At 44.1% G+C, this 17,944-nt stretch overlaps 1 protein-coding gene across 13 annotated transcripts in view; it reads right to left on the bottom strand.

The window, feature by feature from the left end:
- Nucleotides 1-17,944, bottom strand: part of fmnl2a (formin-like 2a) — a 62,934-nt gene that overhangs the window by 41,740 nt on the left and 3,250 nt on the right. For all 13 annotated transcript variants that reach the window (XM_061723637.1, XM_061723635.1, XM_061723632.1 and 10 more), the window contains exon 2: nucleotides 3,056-3,139. In XM_061723637.1, the coding sequence (XP_061579621.1) occupies nucleotides 3,056-3,139 (84 nt within the window). The remainder of the gene's footprint in view (nucleotides 1-3,055; nucleotides 3,140-17,944) is intronic.

The raw sequence follows: 17,944 nt of genomic DNA on the forward strand, positions 1-17,944 counted from the left end.
TATTGATACTAGTCTGGGTGTCGCTCTGCCCTCGTCCCACGCTTTATTGCTTCTGACAGGTTGGACACCTATCCAGAGGCAGTTTGTTCTGGGCCAGCTGGTACCGTCTACCAAATCCAGAGGAACCGGACTAACCTTTGTATTCAAGAGGAAAAGAATTAGGAAAAGAATCTACCTGCTTGATGTGGCGGCTTGGGGCATGACGTGCTTAACGCAACTTTACACACTTGGTTCAACTCATGCATGTCCAGAAAGCGCGGCTTCACATGACTCTACGCAAACAAACTGTACCTACCAACTGTTGTAGAATACATTCTGTAAAAAAAAACAAAAACAAATGAAGATGCCCGCCTACTGTGCGTCAATACCGAGATGAAATCGATGACATCACGTCAATAACATGCATACCTCTCCGCCAACAGCAGTGATCTGTCACTACCCGGTATCCTTCACTGCTTAAAAATCTCATGTCAGCCTCCAAAATCACGCATTCATTCTCAGGTGCTGGATACTTCCTGTTGTGTTCAAACAAATGTGAGGACTCCAAATAGGTCACGAATATAGAAAGACGCAAACTAAATTATAAAAGAACACATCTGGATTTCAGGAGACTAAATAAAACAAAAGAATTATTCTAGTTTCTTTTGTTTAAATTCATCTGAGGATGAGAAAAATCTGTTCCAAGCAGATCAAAATGACAGATCTACAGTAAATTAATAAATGTAAGCTGGAAAGACATCATAGTGGAAGGATTTGGATTTCCTGTCTCTTTCTTTGGAGTTTAGATTCTTTAAACTCGTCTGCACATCAAGAGCACTGCCAACGTTTTAGAAATCGTAATAATCGCAGGAATTAATGTTTAATAGTCCAACCTCTGGTGGCATGTGGTTTTCAGAGGGGACGTACCTGCATACTCTCCATCTCTGTTGCCATAGTTACATTAAGGGAGAATCGCTGTAGCTATGACACAGATAGTATGCTACTCCCAGAGCTGCCTTGCTCTGTCATGGGTATAACGCTTGTTATGAGGAGGAACAAGCAAAACAAAAGGAGGTATAAAAGTTCTGAGAGACTTCAGATTCGGTCATTGGTTGTTGAGGAAGATGCAGAAAAACAAGTAAAAGGTGAGATGAGAAACTGTACTTCCTCAGGTTAAAGGCGGATGAATATCGGGAAGCTGAGGAGTTAAATTACAGGGAAATTATCTGAAAGCTGCTTCTGTTACGCTGAAAAAGGAACCAGCTATTTTCAGCAGTTTCACTCTGACGGTTGGGATGATATCCGACCGCTGGGCAGCAGCCCGACAGGCTCCCTTTGGCACAGTTCCCATTCAGGGTCAGTAGCCGTCAATACAGCTTGAGTAGGTGGTGGTCTTGATCTAGTCTTCGCCTTTCTCCGCTGCTCAAAGAGGCAGAAAAGCTCTGAAAGTCTCCAAATGTCGAGGTTGTGGGCTGAGTGGATCTCTTGGACCGCTGCTCGCTGCACAACATGCAGCCTCTGTCATTTCCTACACGCAGCACTGACACCAGCAACAGGCTCTGGTTGGTTTCTTTAACTGGCTAAAGGCTGAAATATGCTTCTGCGTCACACCAATGCAGAGCACACGCCGCAGCCGTGACGCCGTGCTGAACCCTTCGGACTTCTCCGTCTCTCCATTTGGTCGCGGTGCAGTACCCCCCGCGGCCACTAGTTAGCAATCTTTTTCTGAATGGTTTATCCAACTTTTTCCGGTCACAGTAAATCAAAGAAATAAGGACAACTATTGTGCAAAAAACAAAAACAAAAAAAATCACACATAAACGAAGAAAAGAGCGCTGAAAGTTCACTACTGATTCAAACCGTAAACCGGAAATGCGTTGCTTCCAAGTGAACCAATCACAGCCCTCTCGGTCTGCGTGTGGTCTGCGTCTCCTCGACGCGTAGTTACAATTTTCGGGAGGTGCACGTCGGTGACGGCGCAGGTGACGGCGTGTCCTCTGCGTCGATCCAAACCACACGCCGTAGGCACAGCGCCATTTTGACGCAGAAGCATAATTCAGCCTTAACTGATGCGTGCTCCCGACTTTGCCACTTAACCCACTGGACAGGAGTCAGGGAGACTGGTCAAGATGGAGGGAGACTGGTCAGGGTGGAGGGAGACTGGTCAGGGTGGAGGGAGACGGGTCAGGGTGGAGGGAGACGGGTCAGGGTGGAGGGAGACTGGTCAGGGTGGAGGGAGACTGGTCAGGATGGAGGGAGACGAGTCAGGGTGGAGGGAGACGGGTCAGGGTGGAGGCACTGACGCCAGCAACAGGCCCGGGTTGGTTTCTTTAAAGGGGACCTATTATAGCATCTAATACCTATTTTAAACAGGCCTTGAATGTCTTAAAAACAAGCTTTTGATTGTTTTTGCTAAATAAATTAGAAATTCAGCCTCTGAGCCAAAGTCTTTATCTTCCCATTCTCTAACCTCATTATCTATGCAGGATTCTGAGTGGGCGGGGAGGCTATGATAATGAGGCACTGTGCTGATTGGCTGCCTGAATGACGCGATACACCGCTACGAAAAAATGGCGGAAGCTCCGGTCGGCGGAGTTAGTTGTGGGCGTGGTTTCACGCATCGGAGGCCAACTTATGTAAATCGCTCCCATCGTTACGTAACGACGGGAGAAGAATCTGAACGGCTCATAGAAGTCACATCACACTGGATGGATCATCCGGGCGGCTGTACAGACACTGCAGAATTTGGTTGCTTTCCTCCTTCTCTGAGTTGGCAGGCTGAGGGGAGACCACTTTATATATGTTAAAGCAAGAAAAAACATGTTTTTAATAATAGGTCCCCTTTAACTGCTACTACTAGGGAGACGGGTCAGGATGGAGGGAGACTCGCAGGGTTAGGGCAGAACAACGCGACTATAACATGAGGTGTGTCTGCAATCCAGCGGGAAGGACCGTTCCCAGAAATACATATCCAGTAAATACTTACATTATTTTTGTAGCAAAAAAAATAATAATCATGTGAGTTGAACAATGTGAGATGTTCAGCAGATGCATGGTAATGAAAAATTAAGCCCACCTGATCACAGATTAGTTCCCACTTCTTCTCGTTGTCATACTGCCGCAACAGCCTGGCCTTGTCTGGGGGAAGATTCATCGAGTTCTGAAAGAGATGAGAAGTTCGGAGTTAACTGGACATGCAAAATAAACTATAATTATGAGCCAAACAGCAGAGGGATGGGTATCTTAAAATAACAACCAACCATAACTGGTAAGACGCACGCTTCTTCAGACTTTTCCTGGTGAAAGACCAACTGATCGTTTCACTGTCTCCAGTAGCATCACATATTATTCCCACTCATTATGGTAATGTTTCTCCAGCAAACGCACACAAACAGATCGAATTTAGGACTGAGGAACCAATTTGGAGCATCAGTAAATACTTCTGGGGTTCAAAAATGTCCTAATACGTAATAACAGGTTTCTGGACTAAAACGTATCATTCTGGCCGCTTATAAATGTCTGGATGCTGATTCATTCATTTAAAAAAAAACACTGAGGTGCTAAATCTTTTTGGTTCCTGAAAATGTATTTATTGTACAGTATTTCCCTTATCAGATGATTTTTGTCATTAATCTTCCCTCAGGGATTAATAAAGTATTTTTTAAGTGAATTGTTTACATGCATACAGTCGAAAACCTTTAGAGTGATGAGACTGAAAACAACAAGACTAAAAGCTTTGTCTTTTTCTTTCTTTTACATTTTTTCAGTGTATATGTGAACAATTTAAAAAAACAAAAAAAAAAAAAAACAGAAAAAGAGTTAGAAAGAAGACCAAAGTCAAAATGCGTGGTTTGCTAATCAAGTCGGTAAATTCACCGTGACACGGGTTGGTAAAGGTATATTTAATGTGGATATTGTTCACTGTGAGCACGGAAACATCAGTAGGCCATTTGTACAAGCGGCACTGTAAAAATAACCCTTAATCCACACTTAAAAAGAGCACAAGGCTACGAGGCTAATTGAGGCTAAGAGACTACATATAAAGCTATTAGAGCACAAAGCCAGCCGCTATCTTCCCCATTGTGTTACTGTTGGTAGTTGATTACAGAAGTGTGATCGAAAACAGGAATCAGCACATTACTTTTCAGAAAACGTCCATGGGAGGGGGTACAGGGGAGGCTCCCTGAATAGGATCCATCCTGCCTGGCTCTGAGGCCCCGTTTACACGTAACAAAAATTGTGTCTTTTTCATGCATTTCGGCTGCTCGTTTACACAAAAAACTAAGCTCAAAGTCACCAAAAATAATAATTTCTGAAAACTCTGGGCAAAGTGGAGATTTGCAAAAACTCTGTCTTCACGCTTGCTTGTAAACAGAGGGAAACGGACATTTATGCTTCAGAACGTCACATTATGCAACAGAAACGTCACCAGCGCCATGTGTCCGGCCTGTGTTTACAATTTGTTTGGCCACTGTAGTTACTCGTGTCATTTGTTGATGTTTTTTTCCAGGATTCCGATCGGCTAGCATGACTTTATGGTTCTCGTTACACTGCCGCCTTTAGGTTTGGCATGCTCATAGCTCCCATTAACAGCATATTTATGCGGATTTGTGTAAATTAAGAGATTTTGAAAACGATCTGATGTAAATGATGGTATTTTTCAAAATGTAGAGGGGGAAATGTCCGTTTTTGTAAATACCCGGCTATGTGTAAACTCAGCCTGAGCTACCCACGTGTGATAAAAACAGAGACATGTGGATCAATCAGTGCCCGGTTCAGTTTCAGGTGCGACCCTGATGAGCTGTGCACGTGGAGCAGAGTGCTGGTTCGTGTCGCTCCATCTGAAACACCTGCCAAGCATCTCCTCAAAATGTGTGCGCTTGCTGCCATGTGCACGTCTGTCAGCGCATCAACGCAGAAATGAGCAGGCGGAATGTGATGATGTGCAGAGGAAGAGTCTGCTAAGTCTTGGTCCTGATCCAGATCCTTATCATTTAAACTGCAGAATGAGCCTCTGGATTTGGTGATGGGTTTTTTGGAAAGACAACAGGGAGGAAAAAAAAAAAGTCCTGGATTTAAATGTCAAACCTGCCACAACTCAAACAGTTTCTGATCAAAACATCTTTCCCTCATCTTTTTCCATTACCTTTCGATCTTGTTGCACGGCAGACACACTAACGAGAAGAACCGTTGAAAAAAACCTTTAGTAATAGAACAACATGTCTGGGGAAAAGATGTTTCTCTTTAATCAATGTCGGGTCATGACACTGCTGCAGAAAAGGAGAAACGTCTGCGCCTGTTTTCCAGAGCCCACTTTCAGTCTGAGGAGCAGATGATCGAGTTCGGCGCCGATCGAGAGAGAGGGCAAGAATTGGCAGAATTGTACTTTTCAATTCACCCGATTGTGATGGAGAACATATTCCTGCTTGATGATGATCAGCGGAGAGTTTCTCACATGAATGTAATGCTGTTTTTGTGCTGGGGAATATTATGGAGACTGAAAAACAGCCCGCGGTCATACAAAAAACTAAAAATGTTGCGCAACTCCTTCCTTTCTCCTGCTTTGCTCCATCAACATCTGCTTCATGTACAAACACCTCTGCACTTATCTAAGTAGGCCTTCGCAGCACGAGCATGATTCACCCCACCCTCATGAGACTTAAGGCTTCAAGCAATCTACCGGCAGTTTACTGTAACACCTACAGGAAGAGTGGCACCAAAGAAGAGTGGGCATAAACAAATCAGATGACAGATTTAAAAAAATATATATATTATTAAGTGGTTTTGTAAAAAAAAAAAAAAAGTTTCAGTTCCTGTGAGATTGGGGAGAGAAGCGGGCGTTGCTTAGTTTGGGGTTTCTTTTTCCCCTCCTCATGCGAAGGGCTGGATCATCCATCAATGTGCGTTCAACCTTCAGCCTTCACTTTTCCTCCCATGGTTTTTTCCAGAACAACTCAGAGGGGGTGTGAGAGGAAGATGGATGAGGAATACCCCGAGATCAGACTCATTTCCAAGAGCTAGTAACACAAAGATGAAGCAAACCGGGAAGCCCCAGACCGGACAGCCCCAGACCGGACAGCCCCAGACCGGACAGTCCCAGACCGAACAGTCCCAGACCGGACAGTACCAGTCCGGACGGCCCCAGACCGGACAGTCCCAGACCGGAAGGCTCTAGACCGGACGGCCCTAGACCGAACAGTCCCAGACCGGAGAGTCCCAGACTAGTGCTGGGCGGTATGACCAAAAATGTATATCACAGTATTTTTCAAAATTACATCGGTTTCACGGTATATCACGGTATTTTTTTTTTCATGCACAACTGGGTGTTAACCACATTTTCTAATTATTTGGAAAGGAATTGCTGCAGTAAATTGGCTTAGAATGGCCTATTTTACTGTCATGAGGAGGAAATATTGTGGAAAAACATTAATGTCCACACTAGTATAAATACAGGTTTGCATGACCTGACGTGTGCCTGGCGCTAGGACCCCGCGGACGCATGGTGTGTCGTCGGGCTGTGTTTTCCTTCATGCTTCCCTGCAGCGTCACATGCAAACACAAACACACGTACCTGGCAGAAAGATTTCTTTATATCATGTTGTCTGTCGCCCGCAATATTTTTTCTTTTTTTGACCGGCGCCATAGTTGGCTAGCTACAAACTCTATACATCCCATAATGTATAATAATATGCCCGCGCTCTCAGCAGTGGTACTCGCATCGTTAAGGCTGATTTATGGTCCGCCTTACACCAACGCAGATCCTACGGCGTAGGGTACGCAGCGAGCCGCCGTACGGTGCACGTCACCGTGTACCCTACGCCGTACCCTACGTAATTCAGGCTTTACTAGGCAACGAAGCAGGTTGACTCCCGTTGCAGAACAGCGCTGCAGAGCCGCTCCTAAATGTAAATGATCATTGATTTTTTTTTTTTATACATAATGTATAATAATATACCCCGCCAGGCCCATACAGTGGTAGGGGAAACACTGTCCAGCGGCCCTACGGTCTGGCGCGCGGCGCAGCGGAACGTAGCGCGGCGTTCCCAACGTTGTGTGCGCTACTGTACATACTCACCGGTATTACGGTATATGAAAAATTCATATCATAAGAAAAATAAACACTGGTATTCGGTATGGACCGGTATACCGCCCAGCACTATCCCAGACCGAACGGCCCTAGACCGGACAGTCCCAGACCGGACGGCCCCAGACCGGACGGCCCCAGACCAACAGCCGCAGACCGAGAAGCCCTGCCCCAAGCAGCCCCGTCCTGAGCATCTAACACGGCTTTATTACCGTTTGAGATGCTCTGAAGTAATCTTTTTATACTCCAGTGTTTTATATTATCCCAAGTTCATTGATCTGTGAAACCATTTTCATCTTGAAAGGGTGCATTTGTAAGAGGAAAATCAATGAGGCGCTCCGGAGGCTCAGGGACACGGCTTTGACACATCTTTGCATTTCACTAACAGCTATAATGAGACGGGACTAAACAAACGACGTTCGTCTGTAAAAAGGAAACGCGTTAGTAGGATTTTATTTCATCCTGTCACGGTTTGTCGATACGTCTCTTTTGTTTCCCCTAACTTGACATTTACAAGGCTGAACCGATTTCTTTCACATAAACTAAACCTGTAAAAGTTAATCCCAATCCAAGAAAAACTATTTTGAATATAAACTAGACGGAGGTTTGGTGGTTTTATGGTCAAAAATGACTCAAATAAAAGTTAGGAGTTAGGACGTATTAAGTAGAGAAAGGTTGGTTCTGTCCCTCGCAGGAGTCTCTACAAAAATCGAATGGGAAATCAAATTAGTATTCAGCAGCGGCCGCCGGCCAAGCCGTCGCTGCTGTGCCGACTGCAGGGAGCTGCGACTCAGAGGGGCTCTATTAACTCAAACTGGCTGCTCACCAAAATGACTAAATTTTGCACCACCTTTCCATCCCTTAACATTTTAAACACATTTCAGCACTTCTTCAGACACTCACTTAAGTTGCATAAAACTAAGAAGAGATGAGCTTATTTCATCTTCGCAGACAGTAGAAACCTGGAACACAGTGGGGGCAACAGTGTGAAATTGGATGCAGACTTCTGCTTTATTTTGTTTGGGTGTAAGGGCTGCTGGCCTGGGTGCCTGGGTGGTTTGCAGAGTTGCCGTGGGTGCACCGAGCTGTGGGCTTCCTGCCTGGTGAGCCTCCAACTAAAGCAAAGAGCCACTTCTACCAGCCTGTTCATTTCATCCCAGCGCTAATGAGCTGTGACAGCCTCTCAGCTCGCCGGGGTCAGGTTACCCCCACATCTACGAGCACACCATCCGTGCGGCCGTGTTACTGATGGGGTGCCGTTGAGGGTTGGGCAGCTTGTCACCTACACCTGATGAAGTGTCACATACACACACACCTAAATTTGACCAATGAGTAACTCCCTCAATCAATCTTTATTTGTATAGCACATTTAAAACAACCAAGGTTGACCAAAGTGCTTCACAGAAGTTTAAGAACAAATAGATATTTAAAAAAACAGTAATAATTGACATTGTCAGACATTCAAATACCACAGAACAGCCTCGAGTCAAAATATTACACGGATTAACCGGAGCGGGGATGACATGATCCAATACTGTGTGTCAATACCAATTTGACGGAGGGAGGGGGGGGATTGGGAGCATAAGTAATTTGCTAATCACATAATCTATAATTTAATCAAAAATGCTACAAGGATAGTGTCTTGCAAGCTTTTAAACGGAATATGCTCACATTGAATTTTAATCGAGTAAAATATTTATAAAAAGTTGAAATGGAGCAATAAAACAGACGTTTTAAAAGGTTGTGCAACATTTTATAATTTCATTTGGCCTTTTTTAAATCAAATATGGGGTTAACATGTTGTCACTGCATTCTGTTTTCATTAACAATTAAAAAAATTGTATTATTCTATTTGGTTGTTTTTTTAAGTACTATAAAGTCATGATGCACTTGTTATGTCCATTTGTTTTGTACGTGCTGTGAAAAATTTGAAGAGTGAAAAAAAAGTAAAAAAAAAAAAGATTAAAAAGCAGGTGCTAAATGCAGAAACATGGACAAACCATTGTGGGTGTGGTGGATTCATTTATTTTTCCCTGTTTTCGGTAATCAATAACATGTTGCGATACCTTATGGGATTCATTCAAATCTCCCTTGAGTGATAATGTAATCGTCTCCAAATAAGCATGCGTCATTTCCTAGCACTTCTGCGAGATTGTTGGGAATTTTGGTTTCCAGTTGGAGTCTCTGAGCCAACAACAAACACCCAGCATAAAAAGTTTTAGTTGTTTTCACAGTTTCATGGTAGCTTCAGTCTAAACAACCCCAGAAGTTGATCGAGGGGTTTTTTCCACCCGGGATCCGTCATATCGGTGTCACGGCCTTCCTGCCAGACTAACCTCAGGTTTTCAAATTTAGCAGTGATCCAATCTGTGATAGTTTGTGTTGAATTTTGGATCTGAATGCTTTTTACAAGGAAGAGATAAGTGACCGACCGGGATGGAAAAGTTGTATTTGCCATGCTACAAATTATTTAACAAAATCTGACTGAAGAATCAGAAATTTCTTCTACAGTTGTCAAACTCAACTACTTTTATTGGAAAAGGGGTTCTGAACATGTGACATGACACTTAAAATGTGTCTACTGCTAAATAAAAAAGAAATCTCTCAGGACATGAAGCATGTGATGACAGTTACATCCCATTATCGTCACGTGCAGGAATGATTTTCTTTTAACTACCGGTAATCAATATTAGTATTCCTAGCCCATAGCCCATACTGTTTCACTGCAAAAATTGTCCTGAAACGGGTCTGGTACCCATCCCATTCCCAGACTGAACCAATCTCAAAGTGACAATACATACAGGAGGGAGCCTCCTGTAGCCCTCCTGGGGCAGCAGTGGCTTAGTTAATAGAGCGGGTCGTCCAATGAACCAAGGATTAGCGGGGAGGCAGTTGGCACGGATTGGCTGCCATGTTTTCGTCAGTCTGCCCCAGACCAGCTGTGGCTACATGTGTAGTTTACCACCAAGTATGAATGAGGAGTGAATGAATAATATATGACCATTATAAAGCGACCTTAGGTTCCATGTTCCTATTATCATCATTATTATTATTACAAAACAGCTAACATGGCGGATTTTTGTTTGGTAAAAGAAAAATCGAATTAAACTTGACACCAGTATTGGATCAGTCCTCAGTACCAGCAAACTTCCAAAGCCCACAAAATGTGTGTACAACACTAAACCAGTCAGAAAAGAAGAATGTCAACTTCAACCAGCAACTAACCTGCCATGACATCAACTTAAGTCGATGTTTAATTCACATCAGGTCTCACAGTTGGTAAAAATAGAGAAACGTTATTAATGTCCATCTATCCTCTCATTAGGCAGCACCAGTAATAAAAAAAAAGGTAAAAATAGACAGTCTCAAGGTCCACTACACACCCGCGACTTTACAGGAGGTCTCCAGTGCAGGGCCACATCCTTCACATCCCAGCTGGCTGGCAACGCAAACGCGCCGCCCACATGAAGGGCCCGCTTCAGCCGGGAACCCACGTCAATTATGGAAAAGCTAAAAGGCAATGCGATGACTGTACGTGGTCTGGATATAATGTAAGAGACGCTTCATATTTAATATCCGTCTTCTTTGACGGCAGTTGTGATTTACAATGTTTAAAAAAAGCCCTCCAGAACTTAATTGGTAGTATGGAAAAGCATGGAAATCTTGTGCAAGTGTGATTTATGGTTCTACGCATCATTTATGCACGCCGCCTATATAGCGGACCTATGGCATGGTTGGGATGTATAACACAGACGGCATAAAAAGAATTTCTGTTGTCTGTGTCGCTCTGTGATTACACCACCAACCCCTAGGTGGCGGTGTAGGTTTCTCTCTGCAGCGCTGAGCTTCCTTTTCTTGACTTCCTTTACATGTTAACGGAGCAAACTGTCATTACCCGATGTGAGTCACTACCCGATTTGAGTGACACATGCGCAGTCGCGTCCAACATCATTGGCCATCTTGGAAAGCAACATACGGCAACACCACTTGGACAAACTGTCATTACCCGATGTGAGTCGCTACCGCACATGCACCACTTTTCGCTGTGCATTTCAGCAGGAAATCAGTCAGTCAGTGGAGAGTAGAGTAGTGTTGTCATTACCCGATTATTGATTAAAATGAGCGTTAAAACACACACACACACACACACACACACACACACACACACACACACACACACACACACACACACACACACACACACACACACACACACACACACACACACACACACACACACACACACACACACACACACACACACACACACACACACAAAGTTAGGGATATTGTGAGAGACTAATTTTATTGTCTACATTTTTGGGGTAATATTAAACTAATGAAAATGGTGTTTCTTCTCATTCATCATTAGTAATATCAAAGGGAACCTTTACTTATTTCATTAAAATTCAGACCAAATAGGAAAAGCAGTCATGTAAATAATAATATCCCTAACTTATTGTGAGTAGTGTATATCAAAACAAGCGTGTGTTTAGATCTTGTCTATCAAGTCTGGCGACGTAACTGTAGTTTGTCCAAGTGGTGTTGCCGTATGTTGCTTTCCAAGATGGCCGACGATGTTGACGCGACTGCGCATGTGTGACTCAAATCGGGTAATGACATAAACAAAGCAGATTGAGCTGAAGTTGAAAACTGTTGAGCCCCAGCCATTTTTACTGATGCTGTAGCAATCTAGCTTCCTAGCTAATTTGAAGGTGCCAAAATAAGGACGTACAAGGACAGACGAGGCTGCCAAGTGGACCAATCACATTAACTGTGCTCTGCATTACCCTGAGGTGTAGTTACACATCAGGGGTCGTGGTTGTCAGGCTACTGTGTGGAGGTAATGATGTGGGGTTGCCCGCTACAGCAGACGTACATTGTTGTTTCAATGTAGAGGCATAAATAACATACAAACCTCTACAGTTGCGTTAGAGACATCATTGTGGGGGGGGTTTCTCTACGACCTTGCTCAACTTCATCCTATCAGCTCTCTTGAAGTCTGGCCACATCAACAAGTCATGCTGAGGTCTGGAGTTTGCCCGGACCGTTGAAACACTTTGATCCGTTCCCTTTTCAGCTATTTTCCTGTTCTATAACACAATTTTCACTTATTGATTAGCTGCCAGAATCCCACTGAGAATTTTGGGATGTAAATTCTCAGACTTCGTATGAACGAAGAGCATCCAACTCACATGTCTACAAGATCTAGGTGGGGATGCTACCCAGTATTGAAATAAATGTTTTGACATTGCATGAGCTTTTCAAACTGATGCCGTGACAAATGTGTGATGTCATCAAAGCTTACAGTGGCCTTTTTCTTTTGTTCACTCATTCTGTGGTTAAATAAGCTATATGACAGAAAGAGTTGGTTTTTCTGCCCTTATAAGATCTATAAAAATTATTCACAGCCAGATTTCTCCTCAGAGCAGCACGCAGTTGTCCACTGGGACGTAGGCTGCTTTGAGTTTGAGACACACCCGTGCCGTTTCTTCTTTTTTAAGTTTTTTTTTCCCCTCGCTGCCAACATCCCACCATCAAAATTAACTCCTGCCAACAGATGGAGAATATTTCAAATCATCGTTTCAAATCATCCAAGCTCTTGTTAGCAGAATAGAAAAAAATTCAACCCATGGCCTCAGCTGAGGACATCTCTCTCTCTCTCGTAAACTGTTTTGTTGGAGCTCCCCAAATCAGCGTTCCAACCGGATTTGTCTTTTTTTGGACGCCAAAGCATGCATCAACAAGAAAACTTTCGATTACATCAGTGATTATCAACTCGTCACACCATTGCTCCATACTCCGGAAATGACTAAACTCTGTACTGTTCTCTACCAACGGGGTGTTTCACGTCTTTAAAACTAATAACGAGAACAGGGCTGCAGGCTATAAAAACATTACTCAAGAGCTGCAAATACACGTTACACATCAGCTGTCCCTCCTCCTTGTGTCGAGCATTTGCGAATAAATGATGGATGGTCCACACCTATTTCAACATGTAGGGGAGCGAGGGTCGGGTCATCCACCTGTTGAGGATGACCCCCCCTACCGAAGGTGACACTACTGACCAATGATCCATCATGCTCATGGTTCAGATCGTCAGGGGGAAACAAGGGCCTACTTAAGGGAGAAAGGAGTCTGGCAGCCTCGAGCCACCCGTTAACCACAACGAACCGTCCTCCCCACATTAGCGCAGCATGGCTGCGTAATCCCCGCCGTCCTTTGGGGGCACAGGTGTCCCCTGTCTGCCCCTAGATTAGCTTTGTAATCCCCACCCCCGACCTGACAGCAGTAGCATTAATGTTTGTGAAGCTGTTCCCTGGAATGCCGGAGAGCAAATGGTGAGTTCAAATGTCCCTGCCGCTCTTTTTATTCATCCCCGTACGCACTCCTATGGATTTTCACACATTTAGCAGTGCGATGAGTTGTATTCTTAGGCTCTGTTGCAGCTATCCTGAGAGAAGATCCCATATCAGCAGAAATGTGCCCGTCTGAAAGCATTAAAAACAGACCCATGCTGAATGAAACAGTCAAACCATTTACAGCAGCTGCAGGTGGGTGCAATGTTTATACTGACAGTATAAATCCCTTCGGCTTGATAAAACAGCATCATGTGCTGGATGTCATCGAGGCACCGGAACAAGCATTATGGAGTTGTTTTGGAGCAGCAGGGCGCTGTCCAAATAAAATAAGTGATACATGGACACAGAGGACCAGACCAGATGGTGCGAGGTTGCGAAACAGTCTGCTCTGAGGTGGAGTCCATATTGAGCTCCAGCTCCGCAACAGAATAAATATGAATCACAAAAGTTGTTTAGTTAAAACAGTGACTTAAAAAGAGCTCAAGGAAAACAAATAAAAGTTTGATACAAATCTCAAATATTGTGTTTCAGCAGTCTGGAAACGTCATTTTTGTGCAGACACGAGGCTCAAACTCGACCTGAACACGGTACCGGTCTGTAATGACTCTAAACTTCTGGGTAAATCCTCAAAGCCGTGTGCGTATGGTTTATTTTTACTGTGTTTGGAGGTATCAAATTAAACCAGTGCCAGTTTGCAGAGTCAGTAGCTTCAACACATTACTGACTCACGTCTGGCACCGCGGGATATGTTTCTGCTTCACTTCATCTGGGCTCTTGACAATAACTCAATTCTTACAGGAAAATGGATGCAAAATGAAAGCCTCCGAACACAGATGTACAGTAAACTTTAAATGCAATCACGGAGAGATTTCGCCTCACGCTGGCCGTCCTACCTCGAAACACTGCACCCATCACAGAGAGCATTGAGGTCGCTACTTTTAGAGAAATGATGCACGCCTCTACCCACCACATAAATGTGCCTGTGCATCGTCTACAGAAAGCTGATGGGAAGCTTGAAAACCACCGATGACGTTCCCTTCGATATGTCAACAAATACAAAACGGCTCTTAAACACAAATCCTCAAGCATGAACTATTCACCAACTTCTATTTGTTAATCCCCTAAAGAGACTCGTAAAGATGCAATTGAATACTTTTCATTGTAAATCAGCTTTTCATCTAACTTTATTATCTGCTGTTTTATTAATTTCATTATCAGAGGATTTTTTTTTTCTTAATCCAAATGGCACTTAGAGGGTCCTGCAGCAGAAATAAGATTAAACTGGTCCATTAAAACCAACAGAGGTGGCGTGGTCCTGCTAATTTCAATAGTATATTTTGTTAAATCCCTGCTTTGGCTTTTGAGGTTTGCTGGGAAGTATTTAATCTAAATCCTCAGCTTTAGCTTCATGCGAGGGCTCCTGAGTCAGAGGCGCGTCATCCGTCCAATCAAGCCTACGCTGTTTACGGCTACAGCCTCTCTGGGCCTGATGGGTTCTGCATTAAACTCTGGCAGAACCTCCCAATTCTGCACCGCAGATGTGAACTCTGGCAAGTTCTGAACCGACAAACCTGCCTTTTACAGTCTGACAGCATATGTTTAAAAAAAACCTTTTAGAAAAAAACATGCTAATTTAAAAAAAGAAGGAACAGTACTGGGCCAGATTCTTATGAGTTGAAGATGAAATGTTGTACTGTGTGGTATGTTTTCCACGGAAGGAATGGGACAGCGCTGAGAAAGTGTGAGAATGAAAATACTGTAGTTCAATATATCCAAAGTGCAGTCTGGTAGACCAGGAAGTCTTTAAATTAGCTCAAAATGGTGAGTGAATAAGATTACCAACGAATTTCCACTGTGACGATCTAAAATTAAACCATAAAAACACCCTTAATGAAGCTCAAGGCCCTTAAAAACAAGAATGAAAACAGCCTCAATGCCACAAGATAAAGCTGACCCTGAGGCCACAACAAGCAATCGTGTTTGTCGCAGTGACACAGACGACTGAGGGCCGCGCTAGACTTGTTTTTCTGATAAAATTCACGGCGCACGAGTATCGAATGATTCCTTGAAGAGTTCATGACAAAAAACGGCGTCTCTTGTGCTGCACTTTGGCCGAGCAGTCCAGCTTTGCAGCACAGCTGCCACTTTGGAGCCCGGACAGATCCTGACCATAATACACTTCTCCACAGAGATGGGATTCTGACGCTCTTTTGTGCGAGTCTGAACCGGTCCCGCTGGGGAACACTGGCAGTGGACCAGACGGGGCCTTTTCAGGCCCTTCATCCTAATCCACCTGCAGGAAGAACTACAGCAAAGATAATTGTGGGCAAGTCAAAACACAAGGGCTTCAGATGAACGTCAAAGCTGCAAGGACATTTCTGTTTTCTTCTTCTTCAAGAAATAAAGAGCACACAGCTCAGCTGAAAGCTTTGATGCTTTATTATCCTGTAATCGGACACCTGAGATTGTATTGACGCAAGACTCAAACAAACATTATCACGAGTTGTAACCAGGTATGTTTAAACTGGAAGCTATGCTCGAGTCACCACCGTCATGTTTGGTTGGTCCTCTGAGCGGGATCAACTTGTTCGCGCACGAAATGCAAAAGTCAGATGCTAAAACAGGACGAAGAGCAACAACGATGTTGAAAGCATCACTTGCTTCAACTCAGCTGAGCCAAAATCCCCCGTACCCACATAATGAGCTGAACCTCTGCCAGGAAAGATGCTCCGGATTTCAAAACAGGACATTATCATTGAACACTGTCACATCCCTGTCCAACATCCTGCAAAGGCCAAAACGCCAACCACCGGATGTCACAGCTCCACAAGCATTTCATGTCAAGCTATGCTGTGGCTAATTTGTGGGTGAGCACCCTGGAGCTCCGACACAGCACAAACCCGCATGCTTGCATAACATCACACACACATATGGGTAAGTGTGGTGGTCCTCTGCGGCCTGCTGGGTCTGGGTCCAGTGCCAGGCTCCGTCCTGGGCACCCTACAGAATAAAGAGCAGCTCTGTTCAGTGGGCCTGACACACGGGATTCAGCCACTGCGACTCAGACAATACTCATTGTTGTGCTTTTTAATGAAGAAGAGTCCAAATGGAAAAAAGAAAAAAAAAGAGAAGGGTTAGCTTAGTCACTTCCTGGATTCCATGAAGGGGTGTAGAAGACAGAACTGTGTCTTCGCACCAGTGGATGACTGATCTAATTTATTACATCTATTTATGACTTCATTACCTTACAATTTAAGATATTTGCTTATTCATTTAATCTCATTTTGTGCTCACTAAAATACAGACACGTGCAACTTTTCACCTTTATAGCAGATCATGCCAACAAAGTCACACGAAACAATGTTAATCAGGAGAGACAGAACATAATCAGGGGTCAGAATATGGGCTTATTCTGTGGTTACGTTTGACAGAAATGCTGAAGAGATGCTACAACAGTCATTAGGTGATGTTCGGTGGAGCTAAATACGGCTGGGAAGAGCTTACGCTTACACTGGTGTGCAGACACACAGCCCTCCGCCTCTGAAGCGTGGCAACTTCCACTCCGCTCTATCACGAAGGCTACTCTCGTGATTATTCTGAAGACTACATTTCATATGCAGTACCCCACAACACAAATAATAACAGCAGCAGCTCGTAGCGCTCCGGCAGCCTTTAAACAAAGCAGCTTAGATGTAATCTGGCAGACTGAGAGGAGCACCAACAACAACAGCAGCAGCTAAGCCTCCAGTCCCCCATATGGCATTGAAAAGGGTAACCTGTCTACCTCCCCAACCGCGGTCATGATATCAACCAAACCAAGGCAAAGAGATCCATGTGGACGCTTCATCTGATGTGGGTGCAATTTAATTGGACGTCAGGCCTGTGGTTGGCTAGAGCGGAGGTTCATTCCTGCTGCAGTCATCTTCCTTCGGTTCAGTGTTGAGCGTATATACTCTCGAGAACCACGCTCATACATACATACATGCACACGCGGCAGTAAGTGCAGCATAAAACTGATCCACCTGGACACTAATGTCTTTGGTAAATTCGCTGGGATGACGAAGCTGTGGTCCGCTGCAGAACAAACACTAAGAGGCCAGCTAACTCATAATCATGTACAACCCGACCGCGGAAGACTTGCGTCATAAATGCTGAAGCAAATCAGAAGAGAAGCAGACTGGCAAAAAGATCTTCCAAGTCCAATTATGGAGACATTTTACCCTGGACACTGCGGCCGGTCCAAACTACCAACAGCACAGGCCTGGAGGAGAGTCATGTCCCGTTTAAGGACTTTACTCTGCTCATAGTTCTACTTTCATTGTCTGTTTTGTAGCGTTTCTCATACGTGCTGAAAATGCCCAAAGTCCAAAGTGCATTTTTTTTTTTTTAAAAGGAACTTGTTCTCAGACAGCCGACATGACATGACTGATGATGAGCCATTTAAAGCAGACTTCGGTTTACTTCACTGAGGGAAAAGAGTTTCTGTTTGCGCTGTTTACGCCTCCTTCAGTACTTTAAA

The sequence above is a fragment of the Cololabis saira genome, chromosome 6 (assembly GCF_033807715.1).
Source record: "Cololabis saira isolate AMF1-May2022 chromosome 6, fColSai1.1, whole genome shotgun sequence".
NCBI lineage: Eukaryota > Metazoa > Chordata > Actinopteri > Beloniformes > Belonidae > Cololabis > Cololabis saira.